The 23758-nt window shown below is 41.8% G+C and overlaps 3 protein-coding genes across 6 annotated transcripts in view; 1 reads left to right on the top strand and 2 right to left on the bottom strand.

The window, feature by feature from the left end:
* Positions 1-516: 516 nt before the first annotated feature.
* Positions 517-3881, bottom strand: slc19a3b (solute carrier family 19 member 3b). The gene is made up of 8 exons (XM_074679536.1): positions 3732-3881; positions 3390-3569; positions 3079-3244; positions 2562-2877; positions 1997-2148; positions 1176-1368; positions 877-1018; positions 517-669 (listed from the first exon to the last, which is right to left on the bottom strand). Exons 1-8 carry the CDS (start codon positions 3879-3881, stop codon positions 517-519), a joined length of 1452 nt encoding a protein of 483 aa, XP_074535637.1.
* A 617-nt stretch (positions 3882-4498) lies between these two features.
* Positions 4499-13250, top strand: daw1 (dynein assembly factor with WDR repeat domains 1). Its single transcript, XM_074679052.1, has 13 exons — positions 4499-4567; positions 4754-4826; positions 5388-5529; positions 6717-6775; positions 6867-6989; positions 7088-7187; positions 7452-7559; positions 7935-8041; positions 8152-8254; positions 9135-9249; positions 9352-9428; positions 12650-12812; positions 13005-13250. The coding sequence occupies exons 1-13, from the start codon at positions 4528-4530 to the stop codon at positions 13037-13039; spliced, it is 1245 nt and encodes a 414-aa protein (XP_074535153.1). The 5' UTR covers positions 4499-4527; the 3' UTR covers positions 13040-13250.
* Positions 13251-13282: 32 nt separating this feature from the next.
* The window catches only part of sphkap (SPHK1 interactor, AKAP domain containing), a 129506-nt gene continuing 119030 nt past the window's right edge, over positions 13283-23758 (bottom strand). For 3 of the 4 annotated variants that reach the window (XM_074679047.1, XM_074679048.1, XM_074679049.1), the window contains 6 exons: positions 19840-23209; positions 17243-17404; positions 16280-16363; positions 15366-15415; positions 14766-14950; positions 13283-14459 (listed from right to left, as the gene is read on the bottom strand). In XM_074679047.1, coding sequence (XP_074535148.1) covers positions 14307-14459; positions 14766-14950; positions 15366-15415; positions 16280-16363; positions 17243-17404; positions 19840-23209 — 4004 coding nt within the window. In that variant the 3' untranslated portion in view covers positions 13283-14306. The remainder of the gene's footprint in view (positions 14460-14765; positions 14951-15365; positions 15416-16279; positions 16364-17242; positions 17405-19839; positions 23210-23758) is intronic. The other variant, XM_074679050.1, reaches the window with a different exon arrangement.

Below are 23758 nucleotides of genomic sequence, written 5' to 3'. Positions count from 1 at the left end.
GTGTCATCCTCTCTGTCATCAGTGTAAGAAAGTCAAGTTCCACCCTGCCACCATCACTGGCCTTACCCTCAGCCTGCTGCCCTGGCTACCGCAGACTCAGAGCATCCTCAGAGCATCCTCAGAGCATCCTCAGTAATGTCCTGCAGGTAAATTCAAAATTTAAAGACTTTAGACTCCTCAGGAAGTAGAGGTGGCTTAGGCCCTCCTTCAAGTCAGCTTTGGTGTTCTTGCCCCCAGTCTTTTTACGCCATTGTCCTCCCAATTCATTGTACCTCAATAATCCGTAATGAATTTAATTCTATTGGGCCATATGACTTGCAATATAGATTTTTATTTAAATACCAATAGTGACATCAGAACAAAAAACACCCATAGACCCAGTAAGCAATTTAAGACATTTGACCCTAAAGTTAATTTTTTTTTTTTCATTTCTTATAGACAAACGGAACTATCACCAAATAATTTAGACAATACTTCATTAGTAATTAAAAGACCACAGTAGTTTGTTGACCTTGTTCAGAAAACTTCAGCAGAGATCACTTCCACATCAGACTCTTGGTCTTTGGTTTTGATGGGCCCGGAACTGCGATGATTTACACAAGCTGAGTAGGTCCCTCGGATCAGAAAGAGCACTGAGATGGCAGCGTAGTAACTCCCGTAAATTATGAACTGCAGAGTAAACCAAAACATTACTAAAATCATGTCAGGTTTGACTAACATTTGATATCTTTAGATAACCACTAGGTGTCACCCTCTCCACACAGTGCAGATTTAGCAAGCTGCTGCTGCTCTTTCTCCGTTTTTTTTATACCTGTGTTCTTCTATTAAAATAACACCAGATACTAAAACTAGAACTAGAACCTGTGTTTAACATACCTGTGTCACAATATCCAACCCTAGTGCAGCCTCGTCAACAACTATGCCAGTTATGATGGTCTGCAGTGACAGAGCTACAAAGGTGTTAATCCCAAAAGTCAAAGCGTAGCACTCCATGGAGAGGTTAGAAGCAATCTGAAATCTTAAATTCAGACACAGGGAATCATTCTCAAAAGCATGAAAAAAGCTCTTCTGTGATGTGTGAAACAGTTGTGAGGGTCACTTTCATACCAGAAGCTGCTTCTAGGTTTATGTGCAAAGCAGAATAAGAGTTTAGTTGGAGTTTGAGGAGAACTTACGCTGTGATGGTGATGAGAAGCATGTAGCAGGACTTGAAAATAGCATAACCAGCATAGCATACCCAGATGCTGTTGGTGAGGGCCATCAGAAACACAGCACATGTTCCTAAGGCTGAGAACAGCCCCAAAGCCAGTTCTCCCCACACAGCCCATGTTACTTTGATGTATCCCACAGAGAAGGCTGCTGCAGCCCCTAGACCATGGGGAGAAATACAGGACAGGAACTTCATAATGTGCTCTTATTTGACATTGTTGTTTGATGGTAATGAGACATTCAAGTAGTATTCTGCACACACATGCCTTTTATGATGAGCCATTTTCCAGCCGACTCTTGGAATGAACCATAATCACTGAATCCATTACCTCCTAACTCTATTTTCTTAATTGAAGTAATTACTCTTCTTATCTCAGCAGATCCAGTTTGGGGATAAGCCAACAGGACCACAGTGATGCTAATAGATCAATATATATTTTTATAGCTCTTTCTGTGTATCAGACAGCTTTTAAGAGCTTGCTAAAATTTATTGTGCTCAGTTAAATGCTATTAAGCAGAAAACCCTTTGCAACTTTGTTTTAATTAAACTTTACAAAAATAATAGAGCTATATACAATATTTTTGCAGTTGTCAAGAACCCTCATAAAGAAATTAAAGTCCTCATTGTAAAAGTACTAATTATATTTTCAGGTGTTCTTATCTTTTATTTTACATCAAAACAAATCTTTAATTATCAGACTTCAATTGTTTCATGATTCTTTCAAGTGTCTTTTGGATTTTCCACATTGCAGACATTAACACAAATAAAACCAACGACAGATCTTACCCACAAGTGAGCATGCAGCCTCTACACCTCCATTGTAGATGGATGATGTAGCAGATGGTTCAATATGATCCCACATCAGCTGGATATAGTTGAAAACCTGCACGTAACCAGCTGTGGCAAGAGCCCACCACAGGGACCAGTAGATTAGATGCCTGTATGATGGACATTATGAAAACAGATGCTAATTAGGACTAGATTTAAAGGGATAATCCCTCTACCTGTAAATTAATATAGAGAACAGTGCTGTGACACCTTTCAGTTCCTGACACCCCTACCCCTCCCACATGTGCAAATCTTCCAGTTTTGTTGTACAGGTTAGCTTATGTGCTTATGTGCTGAGGTGTTTTTTTTCCCTAATCTCACACTGCCCCTCAGTTCTCCCACTTCTGTCCTCTCCATGTTGTATGTCACTGTCTTTTTAGGTTTCTCTGGAGGGATGACACTGAAATGTAATTTTCCCTTGGGGATCACTAAAGTATTTCCGATTCTGATGAATTATAATCAAATTCTTCATTTGCTGCAGTTTAAAAATGGAACCATGGAACAAGACACAAAGAGACAATGCCTGGAAGAATAGGACTCCCTGAAGCTCTGCCAAAGAAGATGGCCTGCAGTGGCTACATTTTCTCTGCTGCACCAGCCAGCACTGCCATTATGCTCAATCTTCTCTATCCCCGAGCCAACTTCATCCGTATCCATCACTGGTTCCTCAGGCTTGCCTGCCCTCAGCGGCCCCTCCCACTGGGTCTGCGAGCGCACAGCTGCAGCCTCTTTCCCTTTGAAGAACAGGCTCCTCTGCGGCATGGGCAACCAGAAGGAGATGAGGAAAGCCATGCTCACAATCCCAAGTGTGATGGCATTGATGTAGAAATAGTCCACTCCTAATTATCAGAGTTTGCACAGTTCATTAACTTCGTAACTTGTTTTGCAGGTTATTTAGCATTTTTGCTGGTTATGCACGGTATTCAAATTCTTGCATCGAGGGTTAATGATTGAATATTTTTTGTCTCAAATTTGGGCACAAGTTTATAAATATATATGGATACTATTTTTTTCAGTTTGTATGGACACAGAAGTCTTACCTGCCAGGCTTATGAGCATTTGACCTAGGCTGGCACCAAATGTATATCCAGCTAACATGGCACTGCGAAGGTAGCCAGTGGCTCTTTGATAGTACTCTAATGGAATCACACTGTAAATGTAGGAGAAGTAAGCCACCTCTGTTGAAGTCACTACAGCATAATTGACCTGTTGTGGGACAAAACAATGGTAAAAAAAAAAAAATTTAAAAGTGCTGTGCAACCTGCAACAGTTATACATAACACAATATAATGTAAATTACTTTTCAGTAAAAAAATGAATAATCAAATAAATAAATGAATCTTTAGAGGACCTGAAGGAAGGTCATTGCAGGTAGACCTGGGGCAAAGCAGAGCAGGACATAGTTGCTGACCAGAAAGAAGCCCTGCATCACAATGAGGGGCTTATACTTCAGGAAGTCAGTCAAGAGGAAGACGGGGAAAAGAAAGGCAAGATAGGAGTACGTCCAGATAGGGAACAGATAGTTTGTGACCTGTATAAAACAGCAAGCACCAGAGAACAAATAAGCTTATTCAGGAGCTCAGTTCTGCACGTGTTGGTGCAAGATAAATGCTTCTAAACAAGATAATGTACCCATGCTATCAAGGATCTGTTTGGATTTAATCATACATGATAGGGTGTGTTTGTTTCTTACCACTTCTTCAGAGATGTTCTTATGTGGTCCAATCAGATATGGGGTAAGGAAGGGCTCGGCTACTCTACAGTTTGCAAAAAACCCATAGAGGCACAGGACTGCAGTGGGATAGGCCCAACCACTGGACTTCATCTTGGCTAGGCATCCCATGTTTCACCGAAGCAGAATTCTCTGGAGATCCTCTTTGTGTTTTATCATTTCTGGGAGCTCTATCTGAGCACCGGTTAAAATCTGACTACCCTGACTTTTCAAGGTTCTTTAGGAGCATTGAGGCTGTTGGTATTTACCAGATATTACACATAACCTAATCTTTATGATCCACGTGCACTGGTCACAGTCCAAGAGCTATGGACTTTGAGCTGTTATGAGGAAATGAAGGGACACCAGAGGACCTGAAAACTTGTAACTGAAGCTGCAGTAATGAGTTTGTGAATGAAAATGACGTACTTCGTGGAGCATTAAGACTAAGATAATGTAGGGATGGACCATAAATTACATAAAGGAGTTTATAAACATCCATTAAAACGTGTTCCTGGAATTAAATCAGTGAAGAGAAAAATTAAATGTTTTCGCCATGATACGATACATCTTGGACACAAGTTTTAAGCTCTTTTGTCTAAAATTTGTGTGAACGTTCAGTATTTGTCATCACAAAGGCGAAAATTAAATTATGGCTTGATGTTGCCTTGCCTCTGCGCGTGCGTACTCCAAGTGCTCGAGGAAGTGTATCGCGAGTCTGTTGCTACAGCAACGGTTTGTTGATGAGTGACGTTAGGTGGCTAGAAAAGCTAACACAATGAAGCTGAAGCGGTTTTATCTCAGATATTATCCACCTGGTAATATAAAAGAATCTTTAGTCTTAACAGTAACGGTTTGTCCGTGCCCTTTTTCAGGCCTTTACTCAGTTCGAACAATATATTTATCAGCTGAGTTAGTACAAACCAACGGTAACTTTTGTTACCGTTGTACCCTCCAAGTCATACGATTTCCATTCTTATAAAAATCATTTTTTCTACTTTCAGGTATAATCTTGGAATATGAGAAGAGAGGATGTTTGAGGTCGAAATCTATTGACCTTTTTGATTTGACTCAGGAGTAAGTCAATTTCACCTTGTAGCCATTATAACATTCATAACGTTTTCTGAAAAAGATATTGCAAACTCTTTGATATCATATTCAACCTCAGTTTGGGTGGTGCTTCTATTATGTCTCATACACTGTTATTTTTTTCCGGAACTTGTGCGGCCAGTTATTGATCCCAGACTACATGAGAGCATACCAACGTTTCGTCTTATCGAACTCTGTGGCATACAGCATTAAATTGGTTTAGGCTATTTGCACTGGTTTGATTGTTTGTTTGTTTTTTTTAATCGATTTATGCTTGATAGTTTGCATGAATGAAATGTTTCGTTTTGGCACTATTGTTGAAAAAAATGTGCTCTGATTGAACATTAATCTTCTCAACTCAGCTCATCACAACACTCAAGAGCATTCATTTATACAAGTAGGATGTGTGTTTTCTAGTATATTTGAAGACTAGAGTAATTTATAACTTTTTAACACCTCTTATTTCTCATTTATGTGTTTGTCTGCATAAACTTTGTGACTAAAACCATTCCTTCCATTTTCTGATTATTGCATTGTTTCACCACATAGAACAAATCCAGACCAGTTGGTGGCAGTAATCAGGCAATCAGAGCCTCTGATCACAGAGTCCCGGACAGATGAGGTCAAACAGCTGATCCTTAGGCTTCAGCAGAAACACAGCCAGAAGAACCACAGGTTCTGCTTTTTCAAGGTAAGACGTTGCACTTATAATAAGGGATAGACTGATAAACTGGCTGGTCCAGTTAAGAGCACTTTTAAAATATCATCATACTAGCATCAGCTGATGTTTGTGCTCAGGAGGCTGGTCAAAACTGGTGACATTTTCTTATCAAAATGACATTATTTCGAACTTTAAACGGTAACAGGCTAGTGCTTCACTTAAATACTTTATAACAGAATAGTGAAGGTTAATGTTGCTTCTGGCTTAAATATAAGTAATGTCTGTAACATACCTAAATGCTTTTTTTCCAAGACATGAATTAAGTTACAGTAATACACCTGATACTTGTTGGTGGCTAAGACTATTAGTATTCGTTATTAGTATTCGCTTGTATTGTACATGGGATAATGCAGATGGTGTATTGTTATTATTTTTACCAAAAAAAAAAAGGAAAAACATTATAAAACAGCCATCCCTTAAGCTGCTCTCTAATTATCAACAATACCAACATCAGCAAACCCCCTCTCATGGCAACTACACTGATTGCAATTAACGCACAAAAAAAGAAACAAAATTAAAAACACAGGCATGGGATTTCAAGATTCAATAAAATGGGAGAAAACATGTGTGTATTTAATTTCTGATATATAAAGCCATCAAACAGATTGAATCAAGTTTTAATACTTTTGTAAAAAGCTCACTGTCCACTTTAGCAGTATGTTTATACTGCACTTCCTACATGCAGGGACCAAAACAAATAGGGACTTCTGCAAAGATGTATTATCATACTCTGGGCAGCTACACAGTCAGATGAATGATTTCGAGTGATGACATTTTACGCACAGTAATGATAGCTATACACTTACATCCAGCTCTGTTTGAAAGTTTATTATGTGTTCATGTGCCGAATAAAGTTAAAAGTTTGCTAAGGCTGAAAAAAAAAACTTGGCCACAAATAGGCACTAGAGAGCAGTAGTGGTTTGGTTATGTAGACTGAGAATTGGAAACCAAACAGGACACTTGGCATTTGGGGTTGTCCAAATTTGGTTTAAAAAAAACCCACTGTTATTTGAAAGAAGAAAATGTAATCTAATGTAATCTTCCATTACCAGCTTGAAGATTGATATTGGTACTAAATGGATAATATTATAAATGATGTAAGTGGACATAGTCTTGTTCGGGTTATATTCCTTCATCTTTTTTTATTGGTCTTTTAGGAACTGAAAGCACATGTTCTTCCATTGACAAATGTTGCCTTTGACAAATCAGGTTCAAGGTGAGTAACCAAAGACACAAAAGTCTTCAAGAAAAGTTCTATATGTGTACTTGTTGTTTTCGTCTTAACTATTTATGTGTACACCCTGCAGGTTCATAACTGGAAGCTATGACAGGACATGTCGAGTCTGGGACACAGCCTCAGGCACAGAGCTGCACCGGCTCGAGGGTCACAGAAATGTGGTGTATGCAATTGCATTCAACAACCCTTACGGGTAATGAGCTGGTTCAGTAAAAGTTTAATAGCGTTTGAGAGGTGGCTTCATTTGACTGTCAGATTTATGTTTTCTTTGCTAAACTTGGTCACATGTAGAGACAAGATTGCCACTGGCTCTTTTGATAAGACCTGCAAACTGTGGTCAGCTGAGACGGGCATTTGTTTCTATACCTTTCGCGGACACATGGCTGAAATAGTAAGTTTGACCACCCGTGTGGGGTAAATTGAATAAAGTTTCTGTTTGTTTTTAGACAACTTTTTAATGACAGTATTACTGCGCACACTTTCTACTCTCAAAACCCTCAGGTAGACAAGGCCTAATTAAAAATCCAAATTGATTCCTTTATCATATTTCCTTTGTTAATATGTGCACTGAGATCAAAACTAAATCTTATGAAATTACTTTGCTTTGTTGCAAATCAAAGCTGTGAGGGTTGTTAAAAAACTTTTTGCTGTGTAGGTGTGCCTGGCATTCAACCCCCAGAGTACACTGGTGGCCACAGGCAGCATGGATTGTACTGCCAAACTGTGGGATGTCAAGACTGGAGAGGAAGTGGCATCTCTAATTGTGAGTTATTTTTTTCTGTGCTTGCTATGATCCAGTTTTTCTGTTACATAATATTTATTTCATCAGGGCTAATATCTACTCATTTTAATTTGATTACAACAATAATTAGCCACTAATTGAAGACAGTGACTCCTGCTGATAGCCAGTACCTGTCTGCCCAACAAAGCAGTGATTTCCCACCCTTTTAGGGGAGTGGTGAGCTCTGTCTGATGCGCAGTGAAAGTATTTCTGTGATGTGACAGGTTGGTTCCCTGGCTGAGGTTTAGATGTGTTTTTTCATCCACACAAGATTATAAAAAGGGATAAAGAGTGGTCTCAAAAGGAAAAGGAAATGTGGGCAGTTTGGCATGATTCTCTCTTTTTGGTTTTATTCAGGGTCACACAGGAGAGGTCATCTCTCTTTGCTTTAACACAGAGGGAAGTCAACTTGCCACTGCCTCCTTTGACAACACAGTATCTATCTGGGATGTTGCTTCAGGAGGGTAAGATGCTATAGCCTTGTTCATTCTAAATACTGGGCAGTGCATGCTTTAAAACTGTGGGTTTTCAATAAAAAGACACACAACTTTTTTCTGTGTTTTTTCCTTTCCAGTCATGTCCACACTCTGCATGGTCACAGTGGGGGGATCAGCAACGCTCAGTTCAACTGGGATTGCTCCCTCATCGTCACAGGCTCCGTGGACAAAACCTGCAAGGTGACGTATATCAAACTCAAAGGCTCTCAGTTGTGCGCATGTGAGTTGCGATTGCAGTTATTTTACCCTTCATCATTTTCAGAATGGACTTCCATTTTCTTAACCAGTGCAAATTGTCTTTGATTAGCCTATTAAATGGCTGCACGGTGGTGCAACGGTTAGCGCTGCAGCCTCACAGCAAGAAGGTCACCGGTTCAAATCCCCACCTCGGCCGGTTGGTCTTTCTGTGTGGAGTTTGCATGTTCTCCCCGTGCATGCGTGGGTTCTCTCCGGGTACTCCGGCTTCCTCCCACAGTCCAAAAACATGCTTACCAGGTTAATTGGTCACATCAAATTGTCCCTAGGTGTGAGTGTGTGCGTGCATGGTTGTCTGTCTATGTGTCAGCCCTGCGATTGACTGGCGACCAGTCCAGGGTGTACCCTGCCTCTCGCCCAATGATTGCTGGGATAGGCTCCAGCCACCCGCGACCCTGTAACAGGATAAGCGGTATAGAAAATGGATGGATGGATGGATAGCCTATTAAATGATGGTGATGGCGCTTGCCGCTCATATTCTCCATCCTCCATTTCCTCACTCTTCAGTGCTTTCCCCTGCTTGTCTCTAAGGTCTCCATCATTTCAAGTAGAAAAATTAATTCCTCACTCCTTAATTATGCCAAGATGAGTCATGCTCACAAGTAAGAATTAATGTCCTCGCTGCATTCCTCATGGGGGGATGTTTGAAGCTACATAAGACAGCTATCAGCCTTAAACAAGCATCCCTCATGAGACTGATTATGTCTGTTTACATCTATATGCCCTGTTTTCGCCTGTTTTTTTTTTCAGCCTGTGTTTACGTCTATTAATGTCAGTGAGTGTTTTGTGTTTCATGTATTCCCAGCTGTGGGAGGTGGTCAGCGGGAAGTGTGTTGCCACTCTGGTTGAACACAAAGAAGAAGTGTTAGATGTGTGTTTCGATTTAAGTGGCCAACTCATTGCTACTGCCTCTGCTGATGGTAAGACTCCTCACTAGTTTTATCGGTGTCTGTGAGTCGTGTGCCTGTCATGTTAATTTCCATAGTACACCACTCATACCCTTACCTGTCTGTCTTTGACAGGTACAGCATGTGTGTTCAGTGCAACCACACATCAGTGTCTCCTGACCCTCGTGGGCCATGATGGAGAGATATCCAAGGTAAGTCATGAGACCATGATTTTTTTTTTTTTTATTACTATAGTCTGTGAGTTTTTTTAAGGGTTTTAGCTACAAACTTAGATATCTGAACTGAACCTTAAGAATGAACCAAATACTGCCTAAATAGGGGATGAAACATAGTGCTGGTGGATCAAAAGCATACACAGAAGCTTAGAAGCACAGAAGCTTGCCCATAAAGTTGGAATAAACTGTTTCCTTCCTTGTCTCGTGAAATGGGTGTGATGTGCAAAGGTTAATTTTGTTTTAATTTTCACTGCGATAAATTTGGAAGAGTATGTCGATAATGCGCTGTAGGAAGGTTTACACTTAAAGATTCTATGAGAAGGATCTGTTTTAATTGAACTGCCTCGCCACCATCTGGTCAGGAGTCTCACGCACACTGTAGTGAAGACGTGACTTTTAACAAGGCATGGGTTTGTTGTGGAGCAAGTTATCCTCTGTTCAAGACATTTTTTTTTACCGGATACAATGTGACGGGGTAAGGTATTTTTCAGTACAGCTAGTAATGTGCAATGTTAGTAAATCCTGGTCATGTCCTGCCAGTGCACATCTACCAAGCAGGCCAACATAACCTCGCTCTTCATTTGTTTGATAGACTCTCATGTTTGAACAGACCACTACAGAATAACTGCTGACTGTGGTTTGGAATGGACATTATCACAAACAGCTTAGCTTGTGTTTTAGCCTTTTGCTCGGGCTGTATCACTCTCCGATTTCGTTTTCTTCTGCTCTTCTGTCCTTTTACTATCTGACGGTTTGGCTCCTGTGTCCACCCTTACTGTAAAACTGATTGAAGAAATCCTTTTCAGCAGAGAAAAACACAGATGTATCCCCTCCCTTCTAAAATTTGTCAGTCAGTGTGGTGTCATAGAGACTTAGACATGCTATAAATCAATCTGGTCCTGCTCGGCCAGTAGGGAAGCTAAGAAGTATCATTTAAGATTGACCTATATAAGCACTGATAATGTCAATGTAAAGTGTGGATTACAATTGGACAAACATCTAGAAGGGAGACTTTTTCAAGATCACTTAGAAACTACTCACAGTCTCTTTAACCTTAAACAGAAAAATATCACATTGTCAAAATCATTTCAAGAGAAGCAGAAAATATTTTGCTCCAACTCTATGGACAACAGGCTGTTAAAGCTGCTAACCAAAAGACACATTTAACCTATCAATAAAACATCAAAGCTCTTTCAGGTTGGTGCACAGTGGATGAGATACAGTTATGGAAAGTTCAGTGACTCTTGTGTTTGCTGCAATTTATTTTCCTGTTCTTCCGCTGTTCCAATATGTAGAAAAGGAAATAAGCTCTTTTTGACACAGACTGCAAGCTTTTTGATTTTGCTTTAAAATGGGCATTTTATGTGGGTGTTAAATGAAGAATCCCCTGCTTTTGCAGCCAGCTTTAAGAGTAACTGCTGTATTTTGAACTGCTTTGGCTTCATACTGAGTTTGACCCTGGTGAAATGAAGGAGGCAAGGTTTATGATCTATAATGCAGCCAGTCAACAGGGCAAGCTCCAAATACGAACCTGGGTTGTTCATTTTTAGTCTATCATCCATGTGTTCAAATAAAAACAAATATTTCTTTAAAAAAGAGTGAAAACAGACCTGTACACAAGTTCCAGTTGGAAGATAAATTTACCAGTTCATCTTAAGATTACCAATATAAAATGCAAATCTTTGCATCAATACACTTCTCATTATTTAATCAGAGCAACACCCATGTGAGCCAGTCTTTGTTTCAGCTTACTGCTTTGGCCAAAACCCTCCCTCAGTTTTCTGCTGGAGCTACAGCTTCCTCACCAGTTCTGGAAGTAGGTTATTACCTCTACTTTGCCTGTTTACAAGAGATAAACTGGTTTCTGAGGAGGAGGGAAAGGATTGAGGCTTCAGGCTGTTTCTGCTCAATCGTGTCACCCACTAAAGCTCAGCAAGTAGGACAAAATGACTGCAGTGATGCTTCTGTTGATCTGATTAATTGAATTTCAAGCTCCCAGACCAGAGAGCCAGAGCTCTGACCTTCAGCAAACCAGGTCTGAACTTTTGCTTCTAAATTGGCTCGTAAACCAAAAGAACCTCAGATTACATGACATCACACATGTTTACTCTCAACACACTTTGGGTGGCATTAGTTGGGCAAGCTGACACATATTCTGGCATAAGGTGTTTTTCTTGATTGACCCTGAATAAAACTTTTATTTAAGTGAGAATCATTTGTCCCTTTTACCATGCTCAAAGGTGTGATATGCCATGTAGGTCTGTGAAGTGACCTCAGCTTTCTGAAAGCACACAGTCAGTAATAAATAGGCTGAATGGAGGATCATTCCAGAGGATTATGGCACTAATCTCTCTCTAACACACCTCTTCCTCTAGTGCTTGTTAACTATGCTCTATTTTCTCTGATCACTGGTCTCTCTGCTCTGCATCCTCAAATTTTATTTTCAGATTGCACCTCACTAACATGGTACAGGGTTACTTTTGTTGCCTGAGAGTTAAACCCAACACTTAACCCATACAGTGTAGCATACCATGAGGCCATGACAACCACTTGGTAACCCTGTGATGAAGAGAGACTAGAGAGACTAAAGATCTGTATCATTGGTATTAATTTTTGACGATGTTATTGCCCCATTTATTCATTTTTAACACTCTGACAAAACTCTCTTTTATTATAAACCAGGCACTCCCTGCCATTTACCCCCATTTGGTCTCGAGGATCTCTTGCCACTTTTCATTTCCTGTCTAGGCCTGCCCCTTAGTGCTAAGTTTAGAGTTTTAATAAAAACATAATTTCTTTAATGGTCATCTTGAGCCAGCTTCATTTAATCATCTCTTACTTCACTTCACTGTGGGGAAACAAACCATTCAGGAAATGATAAACCAGAGATCTAACCCAATCAGATCTGACCCTGATTTTCATAATACTCTCCTGAAAAGCTTTTCACTTAGTGGTTTCACTAGCGCGTTTATCCTCCTTAAGCACTGGGTTGAATGACCCCTGTGGAATAATGCTGCTGATGTGGTGAAGCGGTTCTAAACTCACTCATTTTCCCCTTCCAGCATCATTTCAACCACTTCTGGTATAATCTCTTATTCAGCACTCTCTTACTCACTCCATTGCTCTAGGAGCACACACACTTCAGCAAACACATCTCTGAATTAGACCAGCTCCTCTGACTCTGCCTCTCTTGGTAGATCTGTTTCAGCCCACAGGGCAGCAGGATCCTGACTGCCAGCTCAGACAAGACAGCTCGTCTGTGGGATGTTCAGTCTGGGAGCTGCCTACAAGTCCTGGATGGGCACACAGATGAGGTCTTTTCTTGTGTTTTCAACTATGAGGGCGATACTATCGTTACAGGTATTCAATGGCACCCCTGACACCCACACAAAATATCAGACAACCTCACGCTGTTAGAATGTTGCCGTAAGCAGCAATTAAATTGGTCCTCTCTAGCCATCACAAATTCTTAATTGCACATTTGAGATGAAAGGCATGCAGCTGTGTCCGTCTGTGCAGCCACCTGCTCTTGTTTGTGCTGTCTTCCTGCAGGAAGCAAGGATAACACATGCCGGATCTGGTACTGATGCTTCCCTTTACGAGAAGCAGACGGGCAAATACCTGGACATGGTATTAAATGATGAAAATGACGGATGATGGCTGGCGTTCTACATTCTAACTGCATCTGTTGTGTTCTTCTGGGAAAAAAAACTCAACACAGTGTAATACAAATGTGTAAAGGTGTGTTGCCTTTCTACTAATAGTAATAAATATGCAAGACCGGTGTATTTCACATCACAGAAATTTATATATGTCAAAAGATAAATACATTCAGTTCTACCGTGACAGTTTACAGTTGAATTGTGTGCTTTTTTCCCTTCAATGCTGTTGTAACACTAAAGTACCACTAAGTAGAGAAATAAACAGACCAAATTCACATACAAATTCAACATTACAAACCTTACTCTTGTCTTCCTGGTGCAGTAAAAGCTAAAGAGAGCAGTCCACTACTCCAAGGTGCAGCTGTTCCAAATCTACAGTATATACAGTACAGCTATCCAAAATAATCAGTCCTCAAGTAACATTAACATTAACAAGATAACACACTTACTTAAAACCCAATTGCATGGTCACAACAGAGGTGGTGTGTTGGCCAATGAATACAACAAGGATATGAACATTTCGCTTGTTTTCAGCAAACAGGCGATTCTGAGAGGCTTTTGTATGAGTTCAAAAGAACTTTTTCTGGACTTTCATATCTTTACCCAGCTTCTTATACAAGGTAGTTTTGATAGAAAAGGTTCAAGCATGTTGAGTTGTTTCGAGAATTTAACCTGATTTTTCCATCTTCCATTGGTACTTTGCATTGTCTTCAACAGGAATAAATTATTTAAAAAATAAATAATCAAATAAAAAGAGACATAGATAACAAATTTGATTGTGAGAATATGTAAATATATATTAATTCAATGATATATTATCTGGAGCAGTTAAAACCTGCTGACTATAATCTCTTGAAGGCTAGCTCATTCCTACCAGGAATGTCCAACCAAAACACCTACAGTTTGCTCTGTGCTGTGTGTCACAAGAGAAGTGGATCTGAAAACAATAACATGCTTTTCTTAAAGGGAGACTTGTCCTTTTATGGTGGCAAACAGAAACAAGACACAACTTCCAAGGACGAATTGAGGTGTATGGGTATCTCAAGTATGCTGGCTTTCAGCTGGCTGTGGGAGACACTTGGTGCGATGAGACGGGACAGGGCCAACAGTAAGGAACACGTTAGTCCAGTGAGTGAGAGACTGATTGAGCAGGTGTGTTTGTGTTGGCAGTATGCAGAATCTATAGTCCAAGCTACAGGGTCTCCAAAAGCCAGTCAAACAGGCTGGACAGAGACTGGCCCTCCTCTTCCTCTTTCTTGTATAGCTTGCAGAACTGAACCACAGCACTGAACAAGTCTGCAATCCGCCATGACTTCTGGGACATCAGATGGATCACTCTCTGGAACTGAGGAAAACATGGATGGGGAATAAAAATAAACATTGACTTCAGCACTTTGCTGAGTGAAGAAATGCATAGTTTGTGTAAGTATCACAGGTTTGGATTCTCTAGATAGAAATGACTGACAAGAGAAAACAATATAAAGGAGACTAAATAAAGGATTTGTCACTGCGAAGTCATACAGGGGACAAAAATGACTAACATTACATGGTCCTTCACAGGTTTATTGCATTCAAGGATAATTGAACAGCCAGTAACCAGAGAAGGAAAGCATTATTGCTGTTATGTTTTGATTTGTATAGCTGGTCTCACCTTTGCAACCCTCTTCTCTCTGGACTTTCTGAAGTATACAGCAGGAAGGCCGAGCTCAGAAGCAGCAATCCACTGCAGAGCCACTCTCAGCTCAGAGTCCACACACTCAGACTCGAGGTCACAGTTTACCACCAACAGCACCCTGAGGTTCCCACTGCTGCCTGCTGTTCTTGCTGGACTGCTCTCTGAGAAATCAGAAGTAACATGTAGAAGCAGGAGGTCATTTTAACAGAGCACACCTTCAATAAAACTGTGCTCTCATGAACAAAGCGCTGCATGAATGCACAGGCAGAGGCAGTTCAGTGTGCTCAGCTTCGTGAAATAGAAATGTCCTCAGCTCTGCTTCGATTTTATGTCATGCAACACACACATACTGTGTTGAGACACTTCAGGAACTATGGGCCCCTATTTAGTAATTGATGACAATATCACAGAGAAGGAATGCCTTCTTCAAGTGAACCCATTTGTGTAATTCATGTTACATACAGAAAGTACAATTACACTAAAGAGATCAAGGTGAGATCCTGCAGCTGACCTAGACAATAAATAGTTAGATGTCGATAGCATGACAATAAAATTACGACATATCTGTACACTTACCAAAGGCATTCTCCTTGGTTTCTGCCGCATGGCCTCTCTCAGTCTCCTCACTGTCAGAAGAAAAATAAAGTTGTAACTAGAGGTGTCCCAATCCCATGTTGATATCAGATATCGGTTCGATATCAGCAAAAAAAACAAGTATGGGTATCGCATCTGAATGCATCTAGGATCTCTGATAGAAGCACTCCGATATAAGCAGTTTCTGTTACCCATTGGTTAATAATAAATGGGTCAGTTTTTCCTCATACCTGCTGTTGCTGACTACTGTTCTTTGTTTGAATAATACCACTTAATCAAGCCTTTTCTAACATGACAGACATACTACAAAATAAGTAATAAAATTGTGCATGTTTAATGCTGATAGCGTATCGGATTAATATTGGTATCGGCCAATACCCAATGCTGCAGTATCGGTATCGTATCAGAAGTGAAAATGTAATATCGGGACATCCCTAGTTGTAACATACATTAACTCTTTAAAGAGTAGTTAAAGTTAGAAAAAAAGAGATGATGATACATTGTGGTTTTACAAAGATCTATATGCCAAGGAAACAATCCCAAAATATTGACTCTATTTAAAATATAATCATGTCATTTTCTGTTCACAATCTAGACATATGATTTATACACAGTAAATCTGAGTGTGTTAGTAAACTGACAGTTGAGGTAGATGTCAACTCCTGACTATCAAAGCTATGACTACAGAATTTGAAAAAAGCTTCAACCATCATGTGCATGATTATTAGTCCAGCGGTCTCTCACAGTTTCAAGTGATATCTACACTCTTGTTAAGAAATGGGAAAAAGTAATATTCTCTCTGCAGACTTTTATAGGAAAGAAAATTGCCATTACGGGTTTCAGAGTGACACATTAATGAGAAAAATGTCAACCCAGCCTTTGATTCTGACAGGTACCTGATTACTGTGCTCTGAGTGGGCACATCAGAAAAAGCATCCAGTTCTACCAAGCCCAGACTGGATGTGCTGCTCGTCCCATTCCTGTTAACCAACAACAAAACAAGAGACAACATCACCCACATGTTGTCATAAGACATTCAGTATGATCACTGACGTGTGAAAGGAACAATAACCAGGCGCAGCAATGCAGGTCATGTTGTTCATTAGCTGGTGATTAACATATAAATAGCTGCTGCAAAGGGGGGATCAGACGCTTGAGTTGGGGAAGGCTGAGGATTTTTGTCCAGCAGCAAGCCTGTCTGGATATGAGGATGAGCAGAATTAAAGGTTGTTTAGGCGGGTAGGGTGGACAGGCAGGGCTGGCAGCCATGCCCATGTGTCACAACATGGATCAGGGGAATGAGGTGAGGTTAAAGTGAGCAGCTGGATGGAGAGGTTGCAGAGAGCAGAGCATGTTGTGTTGTGGTTATGCAGACAACTATCTTTGCAATTAATAGAGCAAAAAAACAAGGATCAGAAACCATTTAAAAAAAAAATCCAGCTTTCCCTCTAAGGCATAAGTAATGGCCTGTGAAAGTAAATGCATTTTAACAGTAGGTTTACAATCTTTAATTTGGTTACAATGCATTAGTTTTTTAAAGGTTAGAGTGGTTGGCTGAAAGCAAATTGAACTGGGTGACCTAGACCATTCTGACCTAGATGCTTCTTGGGTTAATGCAGGTAGTTGTGCCTCATGTGGTGCAGGCATGGTGTGGTCCTGTATGCAAGCTATGGAGAGGGCTTTGAGGACAGAGCACTCTGCCATTAACCACCTTAGCAGGTGTGGACTATGTAGCCACAGGGGGAAAATTGGCATTGGCACTGAAGCGCACGAGTGTCAGCAGCAATGGGCCAATGAAAGTGGGGTGAGGGTGGGAGTAGCAGCGTTTGCAGCAGTATCAAGGAGCAATGGTTACTGACCCCTCGCTCAGCTGGATAAAACTACTGGTCTCCTCATGGGGGTCATCCTCGGGGGTTACATGGGACCAGCTCCCCATGCTCTCTTCACTGCTAGCACTCAAAGAACGCTTGTCCCTCTTCGCTACTGCAGCCACCGCCGCAGCTGGCTTGTCCCTGTCACTGCTGGGGAGAGCAAACCGCAAGATGGTGGGAATGACCGAAGGCTACTTCTGCACAATGCCTGCTGCTATGTGTGGTCACTGACTATTTCCCCAGTCCTGTGCTGTCCTGTGTTCATTATTCATCAAAACACACGGTTGTAATGCAATTTTAATAAGGCAGAATCGGGACACTTCACTCTCAAAAGACTAGCTCTACAGCACAATACAAATGAAGGCAATTCAACTTACAATGACTAGGCACCAAATTAAAAGAGGGTAAGTTTATTTCAGTATCTTTTTGCATCAGTAAATTGCATTCCCAAAGAGGCAGTGTTGGATTCCCAGTGTCTTTTAGAAAATGGACTAAATGAAGTCATAATCAGATGATTGAGGCCTGCCATCCCTGACACGTCCAGAGGGAAATCATGTTTCACTGACTCGGCATGTGATTGAGTTCCACTTCAACACAGGGGGTTCACAGATACACTTCACTTGTTCCTAGATTACATGTATTGTTGAGTGAAAGGGAATGTGTCTGGTGCCTCTCCTGTGGGCTGGGAGCCATTCAGCTGTTCTGTTCTCATTTACTTTCAAACAAGTCTTATTTTGACAATCTTTCTTTAAAGGGCCACAGAAGGCAGCTGATTACCCACGTGCAGGTTTTATTTCCCCAATTTCTTTTTATGCATCTGTCTTGCACATTAAGAGAGCTTTCCAGTTGGAGTTTTTGTAGTTGTTTCAATAAAATGTCCATCTTTAGTGGGCAACACCATCTACTTCACCCTGTATATGATGGAAACACGGATGAACTCTTTAGCCTTCCTTCTCAATTTTCTGAACTGCAACTTCTTGATTCAGTCCGAGTTCTGTTTCTGTTTTAGTCTTTATTTCTAGACACTACCCACAAATGCAGAATCTGTGTGCTTCTGCCTAATTTTGGCCAAAGAATCTTTCTTATGCCTGTTTGGAGACCTGGCATGATTATCCAGTGTGTTCCAGAGAGCATATCCTGTACAGTCAGCATGGATTTCACTCTCAGCACAGCCTGTCAACTCTAATTCCATCCTCACCTCTTAGGTTGAAACTGCGTCCAAGCAGAATTTTTTATTTTTTTTTTTTGGCTAAGTACAGACAGAGTAATGTAAAAAGAAATGCAACTGTCTGAATCTCACAAGGTAGTGTGGGACTGACCTTATCTATTGAAGTCACTGAGAAATAGACGACTAGCTGCACTTAAACCCATTGGCATCTTAATGCTGTGTCCAATATTTCTCATTTATATTTATATTTATATGTAAGTGGCTTGCAGTCTAAAGGCTGACACATATTACAGGATTCTTCAAACCTTCACACACGTGATAATGACAAAAGACACATCGCACAAGATCTCATTCTTCTAATCTATAAATGTTTAGTGTGCACTCCGGAGAACACAACACACTAACTGTTTCTTCAACAGAGTCTAAGTAGAGTATAGCTTCTTTAAGCTCAGTATTACGAATTTTGCATACTAAAATGTGACTTCAGTGTAAACATACTTGACAGACAAATGGAAAAAAAGGAAGGGTTGTTGTTTTTGGCCTCTGAAATAAAAAAAAAAAAACACAAAAAAAGAAAAACGATTATTAAAAAAAGGTTGCGGAGACAGCAGGGATATGGGCTGTATGAATAACAGTGTGAGTAAAGTCGTCACAAGTATAACAGATACATTTTTTCCTTCCTCTTCAGTCCGTCAGCTGAGTCAGCTTACATCTTGGTTGGCTTTGCTCTAGCACACATGACACACTGTACTCCGCTCCTCTCAGAGCCCATCACACACTAAAGGATTTTTAGTCGCAAATATTAAACCTGTTCATTATCTACAATCTCTCAATCAGAGGCCTTTCGAGCGGCTCCAACCGGACAAAATTAACACACCCCACACCACAGGAAAATCACACACAATGTCATTTGCAGACATCGGAGAATCAGGCCTTTGCTGGCTTTGATCATAAGAGGGGCATCGGGACAAATTCAGCCCTGATTAACCTGTAGTTTGTACCTGCCTTAAGCGTGTTAGCCACGGAGGGAGTTGAACAGCCTCAAAAGATCAGGCAGAGCCTTGCAAAGATTTCCACACACAAGAACCATCATGTGGGCAAAGCCTGATCAAACATTTTCAGAACTCACACTCCGCTGATATGGATTAGTTTCCCAGTGAAGAGATCCCCTGTGAGCCTATGTTTTTTCAAACTTTAAAGGAGCTTTGGTATACAGAGCCTGCAGTTCATTTGTTAATGCTGAAATTTTCCACAAATGTTTAAGAACTTTCTTCATAATTGTGATTATTCATTGAAATTCACTCCTGCTTTTACTGAACTAATTTCTATTTTTTACATACATTACAATGATCCTGCTCTTGGGATATAAAACATGACTGAAAGATGTTGAACCAGATAGACTGTGATCAGTTAATACCTGCTGCCGTTGGCTGTAGCTCTCTCTGTGCGCTTGATTGCTGACATGTCTTGGGTTGTTTCCTGAGGTCCCACCATTATCCTCTCAGAGCTTGAAAGTGTATCCTCCTTCTGATCTCCCTCGATGTGGATAAGTGGCACATCTCTAGGCCCCCTCAGGCGTGGTACAATGCTATCACTGGTACTGGGCCCTACTCCAGTACCAGTTTTGTCCTGACTGGACCTACTTCGACCACAAGCTAGATGGGACTGTTTGAAGCCCCTTCTTCTTTCACCAACAGGCAGGTGTGGCTGTTGAATTGCCCCACATATCCCCCCAGCTGAGTCTTGTGGGCCCCCTAGTGCAGACCTGCCAATATCTACAATGTCTGCTGCAAGGCGATTGGCAAACTGCTGCACATGAGGCTGAGAGTCTCCTGCAGCCTCCAGTTCGATACTGTCCTCTGGATCAGCAATGATCTTGTTCTTTCTCATCAAGGACTCGATAGAGCTTGACCAGGTCTCATGAATGAGCATGTCAGTAATCTGGTCAGACTTTCCTCTTTGATAGAGGTAAGAGTCAGACTTACATAGTCCTGTGGCTGACACTGAGTTGTGGGGAAAGACATTAAGTGTGTCTCCATGCACATTGCGAGCAAATCCATCAAAGGAATTGGCCTTAATAGGTGAGTTGACAGTCAGCCTGGAGTCTGAGGAGCGTCGGTCTGGGACAGAGGACTGTCTTATACAGAAAGGTGTTCTTGGAGAAGGAGGGAACAGACTGTTGCTCCACTCTTTAGTTTTGGCAATCCCATACTCCTTGTTTTCCTTATCCATGTCCCGAAGCATGAACCTGTAGAACTCCTCTGTAATACTCTCTGTGCTTGACTGTTTGGAGAGGCAGGATGAGGCCCGGACATTAAGGTGACCATTTTTCTTTGTGGCAGCCTGTTGCACAGCTGCAGACAGAATACTGCTGGCATTTTTTCCTGCATAGTAGTCCAGTAGAAGGTCAAAGCCCCTGCCCTCAGTCTCCATCTGGTTGACCATGAACCGTGAGAACTCATCTGTGATGCTCTCACAGCTGGACTGCTTTGAGATAGAGCTATCGCGGCTCAAGTTGTGACCTAACCTACAGCCAAGACCCAGGGTATTGGATGTACCTGAGGGGTCTGCGTCCTCTTCTGGGATGCTCTCGTAGCTAGCTGCCTTCCCTCTGCTCCACCTCTCACACTGTAACCTGCTGCGTGGCTGGCCAGATTTGGAGGTATCGATCACATTAAGCTCAGGGCAATTCATGATCCTGGCCGTGACTTCAGAGGCAAAGAGTGCAAATGGATCTTGTAGTTCCTCTGGGTTGACAGATTCATCCACCACCCTGTTCACCAACCGCTCCATCAGCTCAGGCTGCTCCTCAGTTTTCCTCTTGATCTCACTGAGACGTGGTGCCCTGTGTTTCTTGGAGGAAGCATTGCCACTTTGACCATCTTTTCTTCTGAGCACTGATCGACAGGCAGGTATTAGATAGGCTTCTGGCCCTTCAGGATTTCCCCCTTTAAGTGCACAGAACCAGGGTTGTTTACCAGTAGAGTTCTCCAGGCAGATGGCTGCTAGTTCTGTGGCCATAGACACCACGGTAGATGCCAGATCATCAGCATAGCAAGTGATGGGAGTCCTGGACTCTGAGTCCATCCTTAAACACAGCAGAGAACTGCAAGAGTTGAGAGAGGACTGGGGTGTGAGGGAGGACTGTCTGCTGTCGCTGCTTGTTCCGAGTCTTCCCCTCTTCTCTGTGCTATGAGCTGAGAATTCACTCCACTGCTCTTTAGTGACACCACTGTGCTGCTGGGTCTGATGGTGGTCAGAGAAGTCCCTGCTAGGTAGGGAGGCAGATTTGAAAATACTTTGTCTCAATGCAAACTGATGCTGCTGATCTTTGCTGTGTGTCGTAGATGCCATGAGGTCGCCTTCCTCAAGCACAAACTTCTCCTGCTGCCCAGGAACCATGTTCAGCTTATCCGTGCAGTGAGGGATGCTGCTCTGGCTCTCTCTGTTAGCTGACTCACTTTGGCCAACTAGACACTGTAAGTGACTCAATGGATCCCTGCTCTCTTTGGCAATAGCAGGCTCCTGAGCACAAGATTCATTCTCTTGAGTTTCTTGGTCACATCTAATATGACTAATTTTCTTCTGTGTCAAGCAAAGTATATCAAATAGCAGATTGTTTACACTGTCCTGCAGAAAAACTTGGAGGTTTGGTGCATCTTTCCCTGTTCCCTCAAGCTCTTTTTTCTTTTTAGCCTTCTCTAAAGCATGCCTAAAGAGGCTGTCTGCCACCTCATTAATTAAATCATCCACCTCCCTCTCATCCATGTAGGATTTTTTTGGACAAGTAATACCATCGACTATCTTGTTGTGTGTGGCCTCCAGCAGTTGGGCAACACTCTTGTAACCTTGTGGCTGAGTCAGCACCTCAGCCGCTTCCCGGTGAAGGACTTCAGCAATGTTAGCACGAAATGCTTCCACACTGGTCCCCTCTGCCACACTGCAGTGCAAGGTGACTGCCGTGGAGGCCTCAGCAGCCGAGATCAGACCACGTGATGCTGTGTAGACTTCAGCAGAATCAATGTCAGAATCGCAGCCCTCTCTTGACTCCTCTGTCAGCTCCACAGCTGCTACAGCACCGGCTACCTGGGCCATGCCACACACTGCAGAGGAGAAGGAGTAGTCATTTCTCTCCTCAGGCTCCTGAAGGTCTTCTTCTGTATCCTCCTCTGATGCTGATTCCATGGCGAGCTGCTCAGTCAGCTGCGGGTTGGTTATGGTGCCAATGACACTTGCTGCACAAGCCAAAGCCACCTCAACATGCTTTGATGAATGATCTCCGTTGCGGTGTTGAGCATGTGCCTGCGTCCTGTTCTCTTGAGCCTGTCTTGCTTTGGCAGTGATATCCTGATCAGGCACATGAGACACCTGGTTCTCCTGCCATTCCACAGCCCCGTCAGAAGTATCTGGGCTCTGAACTATAACAATCTTGGGGAGTTCAAAAGAACAGGTGCGCTGTTGGGAAGGCTGTTTGGTCTTTGAGGGACCTGTGGTGTTGGAAGGGCGACTGGAGAGTGACACGCTGACAGCAGCTTCAGGGACAAAGGAGGCTTCATCTTGAGAGAGGCGTATGAAGGCATCTTGCAAAACTGACTCAGCCAGATTGGTGGCATAATGACCAGCAGATTCCTTAGTTTGAAGGCTTGCCTGCTGATACCCTTCTCTTTTCATCTCCCCGTCTCCCCTGCTCTGATGATATGCCAGTTGTCCTTTCTGACATGCAAGTCTGGCACAATGTTTTTGCGCAGCCTCTACCAAACTCTCAGCTAGATCACCACTTTCTGGCTCTGTGAAGGGATAGAGGACAAAAGAAACACAGGGGTCAAAAAATGTTACCAAGGATTGGGAAGTTTCCATATCACTTGTCATGTCACAGCAGGTGGAATATTACTATCATCATCATCAGTGTAACACATTCCTCCCCTGTATCATACACTCTCTGTCACTATAGGAACCATTCTGTGTCTGCAATGCTTTGACAGTGCATAATTTTGCAATATAATTCATTCATTGTGCCAATTACCTGCTGAATTAAAACTAATATATGTAGAAGAATTGTGTCAATAACAGCAGGAAGTTCCAGTTTAATGTCAGAATAATGTTTAATGTGCTAACATCCTATTCAAGGTTATTTTTATTTTTGAAATTCATTAGTATTCATGCGAGTTACAGCAATCCCTTCCATTGTTGTCAAAATTTGAGGAGCTAAAAATCTTTGTACGACCCACTTTTGCTTGAACACTACAATATTGCTGCCCTCTCAATTTAGGACATCACAGTAACCTATCTTCATTTAGGCAGGGTGGTAACACATTGTAAAAATGCACCTCCATACT

Source organism: Halichoeres trimaculatus, unplaced genomic scaffold, assembly GCF_033239565.1.
Source record: "Halichoeres trimaculatus isolate MK-OKI-2021-1 unplaced genomic scaffold, fHalTri1.1 fHalTri1_scaffold_9, whole genome shotgun sequence".
Classification (NCBI taxonomy): Eukaryota; Metazoa; Chordata; class Actinopteri; order Labriformes; family Labridae; genus Halichoeres; species Halichoeres trimaculatus.
This window is presented reverse-complemented; position numbering and strand designations above follow the sequence as displayed.